This window comes from Balaenoptera physalus, assembly GCF_965194825.1.
Source record: "Balaenoptera physalus genome assembly, chromosome: 14".
Lineage (NCBI taxonomy): Eukaryota > Metazoa > Chordata > Mammalia > Artiodactyla > Balaenopteridae > Balaenoptera > Balaenoptera physalus.
The window spans coordinates 27,512,903-27,532,317 of NC_138893.1; the positions used below are offsets into that span (position 1 = coordinate 27,512,903).

Sequence of the window (19,415 nt, forward strand, 5' to 3'; positions counted from 1 at the left end):
CTCCATCTAGCGCAGATGCTTCCTCCTCAGGCTGGAGGGGTCCTTGCTGTCCAGGGGGCTGAGCTGCCTTTCAGGGGAGCAGGTGTCTGTGGAGGTGAGGGGTGTGGCATCGTAGGGAGGACCCCGAGAACGTAAACACCCCAGGCCCTGCTACCAGGCGTTCAGACCTCAACACAGTGAGGACGCCAGAGGCCCAGAGGAGGCGAGAGCCTGTCCCATGGGTGGGCCTGTCACTAACTCAAGCTTAAAGACTCTTAACTGCCAAGCAACTCCTTCTCAGCCCAGAACAGTATATCTTGAAAAATACGAATGGTTAAAGCCAGGCTGTTCTCCATCAGGGTCTGCGCCTTGCTGGCCCCTGACTCGACTTCCTCTCCTCTTCCTCTTCTTCTCTTACAATAATTCAAATCAAACCCCAAAGTTCAGAAAGATAAAGTGCAGGAGAGCCTTGGCAGCAGCGGGCTCACGGTTTGGGTTTGGATCACCAGCAGTGACCCGATGGACGTCTCAAGTCCTACAGTGACTGCTGTTTGTCCAGAGCTGGACTTGACCCGGGGACCCCAGGAGGCGTGTGAGGAGAGGGAAGCCGGCCCCCGTCCCTGTCTCTCCGCCCAGCGCCCCTGCGCCTGGTGCCGGTGGAGCGTGAGGGGCTCAAGGATGCCTGGGTTACATTTTTCAGTGCCGCTTTACTGTCTTCTACGTGGGGAATGATGTGTCTTCACGGTATTTCAGAGATTAGCAAAGATCTGAGTGCACATCGCTCAGGAGAGTCAGGCCTCTGGTAGAAAGGTGCTAAAAATGCCATTATAATAGTCAAATAAGACACAGGTGCTCGAGGCTGGTACAAGCTGAGTAAAGAGCTGGAAGGTGAAGGGCAGGACTGAATCTCCCTGGCAGTAAGACTGATCTTTTCTCTCATTTTAATAAGAAGGCAGCTTTGACAAATCTATACACGTCTCCGCGTAATCCCCAAATGGAGTCACAGCTGTCACCAGAACTTAAGAGGGATTCCTGAACCATTTGTAATTCTTGCCCCAAGGAGGAGAAAAAAGCAGTAATGGAGAGTATCTGGGATCATGCTCCTACCTGGAGAGAGAATTCCAGAGCTGGTCGCAGCCTTAGAGATCGTAACTAAGTCCATGACTAAAGACTTATAGTTGAGGGAACTGAACTGCTCCTGGGGGGGGAAGCAAAATGACTCGGCCATGGTCACAGGGCAAGGGGAGAAGAGACTGCACAAGCCTCCAGACTCCCAAAGAACTCCTGTTCTTCACCCCCAGCATGCACCTCGAGGACCAGAGAGGGCAGACTTCCACAATGCCACAGCACAGCACTGTGTCTCACCCCTCAAAGTGCATGTGTGGTGTGTTTCATTTGATTTGATTCTCAAAGTAAGACCACAAGGTGAGGAAGACGACGTTCCCGTAGCCATTTTCCCACTGAGGAAGCAGAGACTCCTGGGGGGGAAATGACATGCCTGTTTCTGCAAAGCCGGAGTCACCTGGTGCCCCCCACCACACCCAGGTCGCCTGTGCCCACCCACAAAGTGAGTGGACAACTTCAAACGGCCAGCCCGAGGGAGGTCCCAGGAGGCATCCTTTAGACAGCCCAGGGAGGTCCCAGATCCCACATCCAGGCCTGTAACTCTGACCCGAAATAGCATGACTCTAGTCTCTGCGACCTTACCTTAGCGCCTGCTTTCCTGAATCTTTGTCCCAAAAAGCAGAAATCCCATGTCCACCAGAGATAGCCCGAGCTTGTGGGTAAGACCAACCTGAGACCAAATCTAAGCACACTGGGAAAATTACCTGACCACTCTGACCCTTGGTCTCCTCATGTGTAGTACTGGGATAATGATGGCATGATGCTCGTCTCCCAGGCCTTCGGGAGAACGAGGAGATGGTGCCCTCGTCTGTCCTAACAAGCAATGAAGCCAGGCTGGTCCTTCCTGTAAAAGCTCAGAGTGGGCCTCATCACAGCATCCCCCTCATGGTTGCAATGGTCTTTTAGATTAATTTGTTCTGTAAGCGTTATTCATTGTTTAATGAATTACTAAATGCTTACTGAAGGCCAGGCACAGAGCTAATATGGGAACACTAATATAATGTGGAAAACAGACACAATCCACAGACCTGAGGGACTATTAGCATGTAGTAGAGATGGGCATTAAACAATCATACAAGACTCACACATATATGTATATATAGTAGTTTTTTTTGTTATTATTTATGTTTTTTTGGAGGCCATGGTCACAGTTCTTTAGGAAAAACTGGAGGAGTGGGTCCAGGTTGGCTGTGGGAGAAGCTCTCTTAGAGAGTAATATTTACCCAAGATTTGAAGAAGGAAAGGTGTAATCCAGACAGAGAGGGGAAGAGACCAGCAGGTGCAAAGGCCCTGTGGCCGGGGGGCGGGGTAGGTGAGTATATAGACCAAAGAAGGCAGTGAGACTGGAGGACAGGGAGCTTGCCTTACTCCTTCCCCTTAAGAGGAGGGGTGTGCTGTGAACCAAGGCTGCAGAGGCAGATTTATAAGTATTTTTTTTAAGTTTCAAAAACTCTTTTGCAATAAGAAATACACTAAGCAGCATGCATAAAAATGTATGTATACAAAAGTTCTATGAAAGAATACTTAACTTTACTACCTGCAATCAACTCTGATGCTTTCTTATATTCTATTTCACTGAAAAAAAAAATGGGGGGGGGGGAAATGTATGTTGGTCTTGGCTCATGTGGTTGACTTGTGTCCTCCATAAAGATCTGTTAAAGCCCTAACCCCTACTACCTGTGAACGTGACCCCCTAAAGAGGGTCTTTACAAGATGTGACCCTGTCAAGATGAGGTCATGCTGGATGGGGCGGGCCTTAAATCCAAGGACTGGCATCATTATAAAGAGAGGGATACATTTAGAGACACAGACAAACAAGGCTGAAAGCCACGTGAAGAGGGAGGCAGAGACAAGAGTTATACAGCCACGGCCACGGAGCACCAAGGATGGGGGCCACGGCCACGGAGCACCAAGGATGGGGGCCACGGCCACGGAGCACCAAGGATGGGGGCCACGGCCACGGAGCACCAAGGACGGGGGCCACGGCCACGGAGCACCAAGGATGGGGGCCACAGTCAAGGAGCACCAAGGACGGGGGCCACGGCCACGGAGCACCAAGGATGGGCGCCACCCACCCCCAGAAGATAGGAGAGAGGCATGGACGAGGTCCTCCCTCTGAGCTTCCAGAAGGAAACAACTCTGCTGATGCCTTGACTTCAACCTCTGGCCTCTGTAACTATGAGACAATAAATTTCTGATGTTTCACTTAGTTTGTGTTGTTACATTATGGCAGATGACTCTAAGAAATTAATACAATGGCCCATTAAGTTGCTATCCCAGCCCAATGAAGGGCTGAGATGCACAATTTAAAAGCTGCTATCTTAAGGAAAGGGAACAGAATGAGAAGGCCCAACACCAAGACTTGAGGTGCTCCTGCACTTAATGGGTGGAGGGAAGAGTCTGAGCCTGACAAGGGAGGAGCGGAGAGGCCAAAACAGTAGGAGGAAAACCTACAGAGGGGTTCTGGGAGCCCAGGACAGAGCTGGCCCGCAGCCAGCATCAGGAGTGGGTGGGGCGTGCGGAGTGAGAGAGGCACGGAGGGAGCTGGAGGGAGATGATGGGTGGGGTGAGACATTTTTATTTTTATGGGAAAGACTGGTAAGTTCTGGGGAGGTGGGAGGAGACAGGACCCCAAATATGACAGATGGGAATAAGCCTTACTAGACACAGGGGTCTGATGTGTCCTCCACTGCATTAAGTTTTATCACATTCAAAAAAATTCAGCATCACTGGGCTGGGGGGTGAGGGGGTGGTGGTGGTGGGATGAACTGGGAGATTGGGATTGACATGTATGCACTAATATGTATAAAATGGATAACTAATAAGAACCTGCTGTATAAAAATTTTTTTTAATGTTTTTTAAGAAAGAAAATAAATATGTGCACACAAAAAAATTCAGCATCACTAAAAGAAGATGTGGTATACATTTACAATGGAATATTACTCAGCCATAAAAAAGAATGAAATAATGCCATTTGCAGCAACATGGATGGACCTAGAGATTGTCATACTGAGTGAAGTAAGTCAGACAGAGAAAGACAAATACCATACAGTATCACTCGTATGTGGAATCTAAAGTATAATACAAATGAATTTATTTGCAATACAGAAGGAGACTCAGAAAACAAACTTACGGCTACCAAAGGGGAAAGGGATGGGAGGAGGAATAAATTAGGAGTATGGGATTAACAGATACACACTACTTTATATAAAAGAAGTAAGCAATAATGATTTACTGTATAGCACAGGGAACTATATTCAATATCTTGCAACAACCTATAATGGAAAATAATCTGAAAAAAATATATAACTGAATCACTTTGCTGTACACCAGAAATTAACACAATGTTGTAAATCAACTATACTTCAACTAAAAAAAAAAAAAATGAATATAGCATCGCTAATGCATGTGGGACACTTAATTAATCCTTCGAAAAGGACCTTAGCACAGGTTACAGCTTGTTGAGTCCATCTCCTTGGGTCCCCTTCTAATTCTTAGTATATAGTGAATTTATCTGGAATAATTTGAGTCTCTTGGGAAAAAAATTAGCACAAACACAAATTATTTCCTTTTATAATTTGGAACGTTCAACTGCAGCTTCAGATTAGGTCACACTGCAAAGCAAGGCTTGTCACTGTGTACGTCTTTCCTTTCGGTTTCCCTAAAAAGTAATGTGTACAGTATGAATTAACACACTGATGTTTCAGGACCCAGTGTTTGGAAACATTGTGATATTTTGTTTATGCGGTATTTTGGTCCAGTAGTGAAACCTGCCCTCTTAGAAGAGGCACTGAGCTGAGGATAGACTTCTATAGGAAAAACAAAATGAACCAGAAAAGGATGGGAGACATCCCGGGGCCAACTGGGGAGAGGGTACCATGAGGAACCCACATTAATCACATAGGTTCAAATCCATTGACCTGGGCTTGGCCATCACGCTTTACCCTCTCAGGCTGGAATTTTTAAATGGGCATTTTATGCTTAGAGCTGCTGGAGGCCCATTCATGGACCCCTTTCCTCTTCCAGAATGCAGTCTGGTCCTGAACACAGAAGGCCATATGCAGTCACATCACCCCATTGCCCCAACGCTAGGACACACGATGTCTTACAAACTAAAATGGTCAATCTGGCTGCTAATCCAAAGCCAACTCTTTCACATTTGACTCATGCTTCCGGAGCCCCCCTAATGTACAAGGCGTGGGGGATGGCGGGTGGGGCATTCATGAAGGTCAGGGTTAGCATTCTGTCGCCTTCTCTGTCTTTGTTAGGAGTCACTAGCGCCAAGGATGTCTGAAGGTGAGTCAGTTAAATGTTCTCATTATGGACTTTGATTCCTAGAGGTTATTTATTTTGTGGTTCGTTGCCAGATCTTGTACTCAGTTTGGGTCTGACATAATCAGTGTTCTGCACGCTATGGCCCATTCTTTGATGTTACTCCCATGTGCTTTGGGGAATGCTTTTGGAATAAATATCCTAATTATCTCCCCAACCTAGGTCACCAGGAGGACGTGAAGCTTAACAAGAGGGAAGGAACAGGCAGATCTTCTGATACTGGAATCTTCTATTGTTCTGAGCCACAGTGCTGTGGACCAGGCAGACGTGAGGAGCTGCAGGCCGCGGCAGAGAGGAAGGGCAGCGCTGGGGGCACGAGGGGGCTCACGCCGAAGCCCTGGGTTGGATTCACAAACCCTACAGCAGTAGACAAGCCGATGTGGACAGCCAGAGGCTCCTGAACAGGGGGGCATCACTCCACTCTCAGACCCCACGGCCTTTCCCTCTAGAAGAAAATAACCCCCTGAATCACGCTCCAGCGTGCTGGAGATCAGCAGCCAGTCATTTGCTCAGACGCCTGGGGTTAATCCCCGTGTCACCTGGTCCCTCGCACCTTGCCCCAAGCCCCAACCACTCCAGGCCCGGCCACTCACTTAGGCTGCAGCAACGCCGAGCATTTCCGCTTACAGAGTGGGCCATGCCCCTTAGGACGCGATGACCCCTTTTGGGACTGGCTGTCTGCTGACAAGGGGCTCAGTCAATCAGTCCGGTAAACATCTCAGCCACCTTCGCCACCCAGGCTGAGTCCTACAGGCCAACCTCCGGGCTGCCAAGGCATCTGGGGAGCACTTACGTTCTACCCCAATCATGTAATTTTGCACAGCTACCTGCCCCCTAGACTGTGAACTTCTTATCTCTGGGTCCCAAGCACCAGGACCCGGCCTAAGTATATGGCACAATTTGAAACAAATTAAAACATTTCTAAGGCACTAGAAAACTTAAGCATTTGGGTAGGACCATCTCCTAATATTTCTCATGCAGGTTTTGCTGTTTAGAAATTAAAATTGCACACGGATGATAAACTGTTTAAGGTGTGGCAAGAGGCAGGTTCAACGAACAGGTGAACCAGCGGTTTATCTCAGCCACGCGGCCTCATAGGCCAAGAGCGCTCAACACGGACGCTGGAAATTCCTTCCCCTCGGTGGCCTGGCATGGCCACACACTGAACCTGTGCCCCTGGGAGAGGGCCCCTCGGGCTGCACAGGAGCTGAGACACTCCTGCAAAGACAATTTCTGAAATGTTTGGGGCTTTTTCCCTCGGGGGATCCATGAGACAATTTCAAAGGGAAAATCCGGAGTCTCTCCTTGCCACGGCTGTGAGAGAGAGAATTCTAAAAGCCCGATTCAGGGGCCCTCTGGGAGGGGCAACACCAGCTGGCTGTGTTTAATTTTCCTTGGCTTTGAAGCTTCAGAAGGCACAGCACGATGTGGGAAGCAAACGTTTTCTCTGGTGGACAAGGCAAGGCCCTGTGTGGTGAATGCATTTATTGGTGTCGCTCTAGCTTAGATGTTAATGCTCTCACACCAACAAGGAAAGGGCCCGGGGAGAGAGACGGGCCCCACCCTGACCGGAGAATGCTCAGAATCAAATAGTTTTATTCTCCAAACTGTGAAGGAGACGTCAGCTCTTTTCAGGCAGATTTCCGGTTTAAACTCAATTCTCCTCCGCAGGCATCTCTAAGGGTAGGATGAGCTACGAGCTTGGCAAGGAATGGGCACCGTGTTGGCTGGAGCTGGGGCTGGACCCCAGCCTCACCCCACATGAGCACTGCACACAGGAGGGCAGGACAGGATAACCAGGGCTCTGGAGGGCTCTGGGGGGGAGCGGCTAGGGCCGAGTCCTGTGTGTGCTGGTTATTAGTGTTTCTATTACCAACAGCTTTCCCCATGACAGCTTTTCATCAAGGACAACAAGCTGGGAGCCATCCCTCACTTCCTGGGAGCACTGAGGGAATGTAAATTTCACAAAGTGGTAGCATCCCTGTTGAGCCAATCCCCGGAAGGTGCTGCCTAGAAAAGTCTGTCTCCTGAGCCAAGATGAGGGATAAACCCTGCTGGCTCGGAGGTGGGGGCCATCTTCCCTGCCATCCCCGCTGGGCACCCACCGGGCCCAGGCCCCCCGGGGTGCATTTCCCTTTCTGAAGAAGGAACACTTGTCTCTATCAACGGCCAACAGACCAGTCATTCAACTGTGGAAGCTTGAAGGAAAGATGGCCTGATGTTTTGTTTTTGTTTTGGTTGCTCCACGTGGCATGAGGGATCTTAGTTCCCCGACCAGGGATCGAACCTGGGAAGCAGGGAGTCTTAACCACTGGGAAGGGAAGCCAGGGAAGTTCCAAGATGACCCGATGAAAGCTGACTTTCAGATGGTCTCAGGGAAGGAGTTAAGGTTCTAAAAGCAGCCCAGCTAAACGTCTCGGGCTCTGAACTGCCCGAGTTAGAATGACTCGGTGTGAGACACGGGACCCTGGTTCACAACCTGCTTCACTTCCTCGTCTGGAAAATAAAGATGATAAGAGAACCTATGGAATAGTTTTGGTTTTTGTTTGAATGATTCTATGTGAAAAATGCATAAAACGTTCTTAGAAAGTCACTGGCAGGTCATACGTGCTCTGTAAATATCTGCTGAACTACTTCTTACTCCCCAGGGATAGTGTGCTTTCCATTTGGTCTGCAAGGGAGACACACACTCCTGGGATACTAGGAGGGAGGGCTGAGCAGCTGTCCCCTTCTGAGAGGCCCTGGAATCTCTAACCTCAGTGACGGTACCGGGCTGGCAGTGCCTTGGAACCGTCAACACGGCTCAGAGGGATTACGAAGTGATGAACAGGGACGGATGACTTAGCAACGTGATGTACTGATGGAAGGGACCCCCAGAGAACTGAGACGCTGGTAAAACTGAGGCAGAGAGAGAGGTGGCAAGGCCCTCAGAGTGCCCAAGGGTTGCAAAGAAACCCACGCAAGGGTTCTTTTTCTGACTCTGGACCAGGAGCTGTTCCGGATGCAGTGCTGAAGGAGCCAGGCAGGGATCCTGGCTTCCCCGGGGCTTCTCAGACGTTTTCAGGATAATCCAAGGGCTAGTTAAGCCCTTTCAGAGCTCCTGCCTGGAAGAGGACCGGGGTCATCTCTTGCAAAGAAGGAACCCCAGATGACTCATCACTCCGCAGTGAGTTGTTCCACAATCCCAAGATGCCAACAGCTTCTGCCAGAAGCTTCCTTGTTTGAAGCAGCGTTGGACAATTAAGCAATACAGCAACCATACGTGGCGTGACATCAGCACGGTGCACAGCGAAAGCAATCATCTCCCGAAACCCATTCTGTTCTGTGCTAATAGTCTTGAATGACACTGACTTGCAACCCACCAGAATGGATCTGCAATTTTAGATCTGGATTCATGGGTCACAAAAGGCAATACTCAATTCATGGTTTGAAACCACCCTCTCATTACACCATGATTACATCTCAATTGGTAGCCAGGTGGCTTAGAGGACGCAAGAAGACTGTGCTAACAGAATTGCAGGCTCCTGCCCGTGCATTTGGGGCTACGTGGACTTACTTGTTCAGGATTTTCCCTCTCTTTGCACTTGAAAAATTCTCCAGCTGCAAGGACTCTTGAGTGAGGAAAGCGACAGCCAGGTGAAAATAGTTGTTCCACAGCTGAAACCAAAAAGGGGAGATGCTAAGGTGCCGAACCGATTAATATAGGATCTCGGAAACGCTCCGAGACGTTTAGAGTAGCATTTGCCCAGCACACACTTCTGAAAGGTTTGAAAGCCGCACTCTCTACATACACATTGCTAATCAGCCACCCACGGTGTGGTTCAGGGCTGAGCATGGGCTCTGACAGTGCAAGCAGTCAGATCCCAGCTCAGCCACTTACTTAGGCGGACACTCCAACCTCTCTGTGCCTCGGTTTCCTCAGGTAAAGTGGGAATTTCAACAGTACCTACCTGATAGGGCTGCTCAAGGACGGAGGGAGTAAAGACATGCAGTGCCCATCCAGTGGTGCCGGGAGCACAGTAATCACGTAATAAATGTTAGCTGTTATTAATACTGTATTATGGAGCCCCTTACCTCATAGTATACAGCAAGTCCCCTACATATGAAGGAGTTCCGAGAGCACGTTCATAAGTCCAACTTGGTCATAAGTCCAACAGAGTTAGCCTAGGTACCCAACTAACACAATCAGCTATATACCACTGCTTTTATGCTTGCTTCCGGACATCCTGGGCTTGAAATAAAGATACTGTACTACTGTACTCTATACAGTACTGTAAAGTACACAAAAGCACAACCAATTGTAGAGGATGCACGCAAGGGACAATGTACGCCAGACACGTGAACTAACGTACGTGATTGGACATGCGAACGCACATTTGCATTTTTGAAAGTTCACAACTTGAAGGTTCGTAGGTAGGGGACTTACTGTATACATTTCTATATTTATCATTTTTATGATACTAAAAATATATAAACACTAGAAAATTGAGGAAAACGTAAAAAGATCCAACATTTCATATTTCAAGGACTTACAGACTGTACATGGCTTAAATGACAATTTACTATAAAATGATTTTGTCATCCTAAAGCTCTTCACTGGAAGCTCTGTGTATCTGGACACAGTATCCCATAAAAGTGTCCTTCAACAAGAAATATTATGATGGGTAGATTCCTAAAGTCATGAAACTAAGACCCCCTGATTAGGTCAATGTTTAAGACCAGGTGAAGAAAATTAAAATGAAGGACGAATTCTTGGATCATGAATGGGGGCTTTCCCTTGAACTCAATAAATGGCACGGGCATACCCCTCACTGCCCAGGGGAGAAACCCGGGATTTATTCTGGGCTTTGTCGTTCACAGCATCCCACTGTTTCAATCAGCAAGTCCTTCCGCTTCACCTTATAAATCCCTCCCACGCCCACCCACTTTGTCTCAGTGCTGGGGTACCACCCACCCCAAGCCAGCATCATCCCTCACAGACCAGAGCAGCCTGCTTCCTGTTTCCTGTCCTCGCCTCATCCCACAGGGCAGCCAGAGGGAACTGACACTAACCTGAGGGGGCCACACCCCAGCTCAAACCTCTTCAGGAGCTTCCCACACGTTTCTGGTCAGAACAGAGTTTGAAGGGGAGTCCCGCGGCCTGGTTCCCTCTGCTTCCGCCTTGCAGCAGCCTTTCCAACCACACTCTGCACCCTTGTCTTCCCATCAGACCCTTGAGCTGACGCTCTCCCCGCCCCCGGGCCTTTGCAGATGCCGGGTCCACCCCCCTCTCCTCCCTCACTGGGTCTCAGCATACCTGGACCAGGTGTGTTCGCCCTCTCCGCGCCCTCGAGCACCTTGGTCTGTCCCTACAGTCCTGCCCTAATCGTCCTCCCTTTACACTCCACGGTACACAGGGTGGGGGCAGGATTCCAGGTCTGGGGCAGAGCCTGGCTCAACGTAAGTGATCCATCAGGAATAATCAATATTTGAGGGATGAACCCATGGGGATTTCTCAAATGCAAATGAAAACTCTATGAAAAAAAAAAAAACAAAACTCTAGGGACATTTCCTCCAGATTGCTTCCATCTGCATCCTCTCTCAGAGGGCGGCACCCGAGGGTGGGGGGTTAGGGAGAGCAGGTGAGAGATAAGCGGGGAGACCCTCCCCACCCCAGGAAACGCAGCAAGGGGCTCAGGGACTGGCCATCACAGATACTCCTCAGTGGACCATTCTTGTACCACAGGATATTTCAGGGGAACTTTCACCTGCTCCCAGTGGGAAAGAGCTGGAGAGAGTTTCCATCAAATGTCCAAGCTCCAAGGTGCCTCCAATGATCTTAGGAAGAAATCTGTGGGTATTGGTTTTCTTATTTACAAAACAGGGGTAATATTCATTGCATCCAATGTGATGGTTACACAGAGTTACGTAAAAACAAGGTGTTAACAATAATGACTCTATTTTCAGTGACCAGAGAAATAAGAGGAAATTTTCAAGCATGGATGTAGCTAAGAGTGTGGTGGGCTTCAGGAACCGGCATTTCCTCAGGAACAGAGCAGCTCAATCCCAGGTAAGTGCTGGTCTTCCCATTTCACAAATGAGGTTCAGAGACTTGCTCCAAACCACAAAAAAAAACCACGTGAAGCAGAACAAGGGTCTCCAGCGGGCCATCCTGGACCTCACAGGCCACACTCTTTCCTGCCCACAAAGGCACTTTCTCTGTCAGACCTTTTTATAATAAAAGGGGTGACTCAAATCAATAAAGTACAAGTTGCTTCCTTTGTTTCTGGAACTAACACCGCCCCGCTATGGCCACCCATCTCCCAGCAGTGCCCTCCTCTCACAGCACTGGCAGGGATCCCTGGCCACGTTTGGGTCAGGGGCACCACTAGAGCAGGACCCAGAACGTATTTTAATGTATACCTGCTGCCCATAAAAACATCAACAAAAATATGAATGTGTCTTTTTAAATGCCAGTTTCACTAACTCTATATTCCTTCTCTTCACTCACACAGCGGCCAGGACGACAGCTGAGCCACAAGTCTCCTGAAAACCCTGCCCTGGGAGATATTTAGGGGAACTGCGTAGTCCAATGCCCTGAAGAAGGAGGTTCCCTGGTGGCCCGTGTGCCTGGCGACTCAGCGTTTCCACCTGTAAAGCAGGACTGGGACCCACAGGAGACTTTTATATCCTTAGGAATGAGGAGGCTGCCTATTGTGCACCTCAAAAATCCCCTGGCCATTGTCAGAGCCTGAACAGGATGAGGGGGCCCCCCAGGAGGTGGGAGCATCTGGCATGGGGGGCAGCGGTCATGACTTCTGTGATGTTCCTCCCAAGGGCGCAGTCTGGGTCTAAGCACTGGGGGACGTGAGGCAACCCAAGTGCAGGGCCGTCTGCAAACCCAGACCTGTGCTCTGCAAGAGTGCCGAGGACAGAACAGCCAGGAGAGTGAGCAACTGTGCTAGCCTGAAGGAGATGAAAGACACGCAGAAACTGAACGCATCGGGGGAGGGAGGGATGAATAGGAGGAGGACGAGGAGTTTTAGGGCAATGGAACTGGATGCGTGTCTCTCTCCATTTGTCCAAACCCACAGAGTGGGCAACACGTCTACAGTGTACCGTAATGTAAAGTAAGGACTCAGCGATTATGATGTGTGAGTGTAGGTCCATCCATTGTAACAAATGTACCATCTGGTGGGGGATGTTGATAGTGGGGCAGCTTCGTGTGCAGGAGGCGGGGGTCTACGGGAAATCTCTGCACCTCCCTCTTAATTTTGCTGTGAACTTGAAACTGCCATTAATAAAGTCTTTAAAAAAATCACATAAAAATACAAACATTAAAAAAAAAACCCTGTAAGCTATGGGTGATTTCAGATGTGACAACTAACGGCATTTGTGATGCTGACCTGTGAAGGATGGGATTGGGATGACTGAACTTGAATGTGGTCTGAGGACTGGTTAGGGGTGATGAGAATGTACATTTCCTGCATTTGGTATTCTTACTCTAGTCACGTAGGGGAAGGTCTCTGTTTGTATGAAATATACACTACAGATCTGGGGAGGTGATAGGGTGTCAGGCTGGCAGCTAACTAGGATAAGGTTAAGAAAAAAGAGTTCTTGGTAGCATACTTGCTGGAAATGAGAAGCAGACCGAGGAGGGACAGAGGGAAGCAGAAGCAGCCCACAGGGACGATTAGTTAAAGGAGAAGGAAGTGTCAGGAGAGAGAACTGTGCAGGGAATGTCAGAACATAAAAACGCACCTTGTGGGAGCGCCCGCTGCCTGGACCACACGCTGAAGGCGGCCTCGGCCACACGGCACCCAAGCCTCCCCCTGGGGGTAGGAGGGTGGGAGCCCTCCAAAGCGGAACAATCAAATGCACTTCCCACTTGCCAAGGGACAAAGGCCAAAAGGGCTCATTGCAGCCAAGGTGTTGGGCCTGAAGGGAGCGTCCAGAGGACCGTATGCATAAAACAATGCACAAGCTCAGCAATAACCAGTAAGCCCACACCCACAGCAGTCACACCTGAAATACACAGCCATCTACTCAGCACGTGATAGGCACGGCCTACATGGATAAAACAAGAAAACCTAATGAAGGACACATAAAAAGGCCTAAATATTCCTGTGTGGGATGGGAAAAAATAAATACTGTCACGTATTCCTTGAAGTGCTGTTACATTTCCCCTACAATTATTTATGAATTCAATAGAATCCTAGTTAAAATGTAGACAGCATTTTTAAGAAGTTTAACAAGGTGATTTTGAATTTCACACAGAAGAGGAAACGCGCAAAAAGAGTCAAGATAATTTTGCAATAACACACTAACGGGGAAGTCCTGGTTATACTAGCTGGGTATAAAACCCATAGGTAATAACACAGAAAACAGAACTGTACACACATGCATTTGTAATTACGAGTTTTCTCAGTGGCAGTTCAAATCATTGGGAAAGAAAAAACTATTTATAATGTGAAATAAAATTCATATGTTATTTAAACATAAAAATTCTTCTCTGCCCTTTGGACTCCTTTCTCCCCTCACTGTGCATTGTGCATCTGCATTAGGCATTGACCAAACCTCCACCATTGGCAGAAAATAGCTGCTCAACCATAAAGAGAAACATTCTCCTCCCATCAACAAGACAACTCCTTAAAAGATAACATCCCATTATATATATGTGCCACATCTTCTTTATCCATTCATCCGATGATGGACACTTAGGTTGCTTCCATGTCCTGGCTATTGTAAATAGAGCTGCAATGAACATTGTGGTACATGACTCTTTTTGAATTATGGTTTTCTCAGGGTATATGCCCAGTAGTGGGATTGCTGGGTCGTATGGTAGCTCTATTTTTAGTTTTTTAAGGAACCTCCATACTGTTCTCCATAGTGGCTGTATCAATTTACATTCCCACCAACAGTGCAAGAGTGTTCCCTTTTCTCCACACCCTCTCCAGCATTTATTGTTTCTAGATTTTTTGATGATGGCCATTCTGACCAGTGTGAGATGATAAAAAGAAACAAAATTGAGTTATTTGTAGTGAGGTGGATGGAGTTAGAGTCTCATACAGAGTGAAGTAAGTCAGAAAGAGAAAAACAAATATAGTATGCTAACACATGTATATGGAATTTAAGAAAAAAAAAAAAAAGGTCGTGAAGAACCTAGTGGTAAGACGGGAATAAAGACACAGACCTACTAGAGAATGGACTTGAGGATATGGGGAGGGGGAAGGGTAAGATGTGACAAAGTGAGAGAGTGGCATGGACATATATACACTACCAAACGTAAAATAGATAGCTAGTGGGAAGCAACCGCATAGCACAGGGAGATCAGCTCTGTGCTTTGTGACCACCTAGAGGGGTGGGATAGGGAGGGTGGGAGGGAGGGAGATGCAAGAGGGAAGAGATATGGGAACATATGTATATGTATAACAGATTCACTTTATTATAAAGCAGAAACTAACACACCATTGTAAAGCAATTATACTCCAATAAAGATGTTAAAAAAAAAAAAGATAACATCCCTTCTTGACCTTGTAAGGGGTCACATGACCCAACTTGATGACTTAGATCTGGATTATGTAAACTGTCAATAATATGTCATTTGATGTACCACCCTCTGTCTCAAAAAAACTTATATAAGTGTGCCTTGATTTCTAACTGGCAGAACAGTTCTCAGAGCTTTCTGAGATGTTCTTCCTGGGTTATAATCCTCAAATTCAGCTTGAATTAAATTTTCCAATTCTTTCTTAGACTGACTCATTTTTTCTCGACAATAAAATAATGTGGGAAAAAGTGAAGTTAAACTCTAACCCCTAACACTAACTATAGAAAATGCAGATGTAGATAAACAACAAGGACCAACTGTATAGCACAGAGAACTATATTCAATGTCTTGTAATAACCTATAATGGAAAAGAATCTGAAAAAGAATATAGATAAATATATTTTTTATATATATATGTATCTGAATCACTTTGCTGTACACTTAAAGCAAACACAACTGGAAATCAACTATACTTCAATTTTTCAAAACTCATTAAAAAAAGAAATCACAGATGGATTAATCATTGGAAAGTTAAAAAAAAAGCAGAACTATGAATGTATTAGCAGAGACTATCTACATAAAGAATAGTTAAATTTATAATCAAAGACGGATTTGCCAAGCAAAACATAAAACCCAAAAGCCATAAAAGAACTGACACATTTAACTACAGAAAAATCAAACATTTCTATACGATAAACCTAAACCCATGACTAGGCTATATCATGAATTCCAACTTACAAAAAAGTATGACAAATAGCCTAAGAGAAAAATGAGCAGAGGAAATGATCAGACAGTTCATACTAGAAATCCTCACAGCCAATTAGTACTCTCAACCCAACCAGCAATCAGAGAAATACCAATAAAAATAAGAATCAACAATTTTAAAGAAATTGGTATGGGAGAAGACTCTAGACAATGACTGCTCTCAGAGAAGGCTGGTGAGATTGCAAATTGCTAGAGCATATTAGGTCGGTAATTTATTAGTGTCCATGAAACTTAAAATATCTTACCAGTCAGCCTGGCAATTATGCTTCCAGGAACCTGTTCTATAGCAATGCAGCACTGAGATGCGTGTGTCACACTGTTCGTGGAAGCACTGCTTGGAAACAGGAAAAACTGAAAATAGCCTGCAGGTAATCAGTGCAGGAATGCCTGCACCAATGTTGGTACATTTATGTTGTGGAATATGATAGAAGTGAAAACCATGGCTGGCACGACCCAATTCACGTTCAAAACCAAAAGAAAGCAGGTCTAGGTCCAGATACAGCTGACTCTTGAACAACTCGAGTTTGAACTACTAGGGTCCACTTACAGGTGGATATTTTTCAGTAGTGACTACTACAGTACTACATAGTCTGTGCTTGGTTGAATTACACTCAGATTAATCACCTTCCATCCCGCCCTCCCACATTTTTAAGGGTCAACTGTAAATGCTTAAAGAAGCCTCAAGGAGAACACACAACAATGATTTTAAAAGTTACCCAGCAGAGGGAGAAAAGGGTGAAAGGGTGGTAAGGGGCCTTTCATATTTTATTCGATGTGCGGATTTACCCTGCATAAATATTTTACGTGCATGTATCTGTGTATTAGGACATGTGAAAACAAACATTAAGCAGAGAAAATAATAAAACATTTAAAACTGTGAAAAATAGTAAGTAACATTTCCAAATACACAGTACCTGATGTACTACTATGTACTTAAATGACGATAAAACATTTTTAATTTAAAAAAATGATACAAGAAATAGGGCATAGGAACCTAAGAACTTAATCTAATAAACCGAGTAGCATATAAGCTCTAAATTTTCTGAAGACAATGCAAAAGGGAAGGTAGATGGTTGTCTAATTTTTGTTATCTGGTAACTCATTTTTGAGCCAGACCACCCTCTGGGTATACATAAATTCTTCAGGTTCCTTCTCAGTGAAAAATCCCACCCAGGAAACTAACCTGTTTGCATTTGGATGCTTTTATTTGCAAACTTTAGTAAATGAAACTACATAATGGCAAAATCATGATTAGCAGAAATATATCTGAAGTTCAGTGGAAATGAGAGTCACCAATAGCAGATGCATAGTAAGAAATCATGCCAGGGAAAAATCAATCCTTTTTACACACACACACACACACACACACACACACACACGCACACACATACACGCACGCACTCCACAAGCACTGCAGAAGTAGGGCCAACATGGAAGGATCAGCTGACCACAGCCCAGGGGTGTTGCAGGGCTGCGACCTTTTGCCTGGTAAAGGCCAATTGGGGCAGCACAAAGCCAGAAGAGAATATATCAGGGGAAAATCTATATCTACAAGCAAGCTGGGCTCAGTGATGCAGACCCACTTCACCTCCTGGGCTGATCCTCATCACATTAGGATGGTCTGAGACAATCCTGGCAGCCTCACCAATTGAGACGTGGCAGCCTTCCTGCTCAGAGAGTCCCTACTTGTCACTCTGATTCAAGACTTTCACTCTGAAACAGCTCCATCTCCTTCCTCGCTAAATTGAGCAAATAGCCCAAAGGCATCATTTTCAATCCTCGGGTTCCAGTATCACACACTGTAAATTCCATTTCCACACCTTAAATGGGAAAACTTAAGTTCAAGGATTAGAAATATAAGATATGGGCTCAGACCAGCAATTTGTTTTAACATGATTTCCCAACAAAGGTCATGTCTACCTCTTCTCTTACCTGCAGCTCAAAGTTGGTTTGATCCAGAAATTTTTTGTTCAGCATATCTGCATACTGATTAATCGCTCGCAGAAAGACTCTGAAAGATCAAGAGAAAATTACATAATTACACACTTCTGCTCTGGCACCTTTGGAGGTTTGGCATTTCAATTAGCTACAATCCAAGACTGTCTGGCACGGGAACTCTCTAAGTCCTGTGAAAAGCTGTGAGGTTTTGCCAGTGAAAAGCCCAGAGAATTATATGCAGACGTTCTCCAAATTAATCAAGGACACACGCAGAATAAAAGAAACAGACCAAAATAACAGTGTGAAAGTAACATATGAAAAATATCACTAAAAACCCTAATTTTTTTAAAAAAGAAAAGGTGCAAATTAAATACTTTTCTCAAGTCACAATGTATTAGTGTTATAAAATTGGTCTTCGCTTAGCTGACTTTTTAAAGTGAAGCATTTGAAAGCACTATTACACACTGTCAGGCTTGGAATGGTTTGGCACGTCGACTGGAAAAAAATGCACAACCTAAAAGGTGAGAATTATGTTTTATTCGGCGGACAAAATTGAGGACTTAAGCCTAGGACACAGCATCTCAGATCGCTCTGAGGGACGGCTCCAAAGAGGTAAGGCTGGGGCCAGGATCCACAGAAGTTTTTGCAACAAAGACCAGGTAGTCAGAACTTCAAAAGATTACTAAGAAATGGACAAATTCTTGGAAAGGTACAATTGTCCAAAACGGAACCAGGAAGAATTAGAAAATATAAACAGACCAATCACAAGTAATGAAATTGAAACTGTGATTAAAAATCTTCCAACAAATAAAAGTCCAGGATCAGTTGGCTTCACAGGTGAATTCTATCAAACATTTAGAGAAGAGCTAACACCCATCCTTCTCAAACTCTTCCAAAAAATTGCAGAGGGAGGAACACTCCCAAACTCATTCTATGAGGTCACCATCACCCTGATACCAAAACTAGACAAAGATATTACAAAAAAAAGAAAGGTACAGACCAATATCACTAATGAATATAGACGCAAAAATCCTCAACAAAATTCTAGCAAACAAAATCCAATAACACATTAAAAGGATCATACACCATGATCAGGGATGCAAGGATTCTTTAATATATGCAAATCAATCAATGTGATATACCATATTAACAAATTAAAGAATAAAAACCATATGATCATCTCAATAGATGCAGAAAAAGCTTTTGACAAAATTCAACACCCATTTATAATAAAAAAAAACTCTCCAGAAAGTGGGCATGGAGGAAACCTATCTCAACATAATAAAGGCCATATATGATAAACCCACAGCAAACATCATTCTCAATGGTGAAAAAGTGAAAGCATTTCTTCTAAGATCAGGAACAAGACAAGGGCGTCCACTCTTGCCACTATTATTCAACATAGTTTTGGAAGTCCTAGCCACAGCAATCAAAGAAAAGAAATAAAAGGAATACAAATTGGAAAAGAAGTAGCAAAACTGTCACTGTTTGCAGATGACATGATTCTATAACACAGAAAATCCTAAAGATGCCGCCAGAAAACTAGTAGAGCTAATCAAGGAATGTGGTAAAGTTGCAGGATACAAAACTAATGCACAGAAATCTCTTGCATTTCTATACACTAACAATGAAAGATCAGAAAGAGAAATTAAGGAAACAACCCCATTTACCATTGTAACAAAAAGAATGCCTAGGAATAAACCTACCTAAGGAGACAAAAGACCTGTACTCTGAACACTATAAAACACT

General features: G+C 45.5%; 1 protein-coding gene across 3 annotated transcripts in view; it reads right to left on the reverse strand.

Annotated features, from left to right (window-relative positions):
• Window positions 1-19,415, reverse strand: part of DOCK1 (dedicator of cytokinesis 1) — a 534,315-nt gene that overhangs the window by 100,277 nt on the left and 414,623 nt on the right. For all 3 annotated transcript variants that reach the window (XM_082423165.1, XM_082423166.1, XM_082423167.1), the window contains exons 30-31: window positions 17,661-17,739; window positions 8,994-9,094 (exon numbers count right to left, since the gene is read on the reverse strand). In XM_082423165.1, the coding sequence (XP_082279291.1) occupies window positions 8,994-9,094; window positions 17,661-17,739 (180 nt within the window). The remainder of the gene's footprint in view (window positions 1-8,993; window positions 9,095-17,660; window positions 17,740-19,415) is intronic.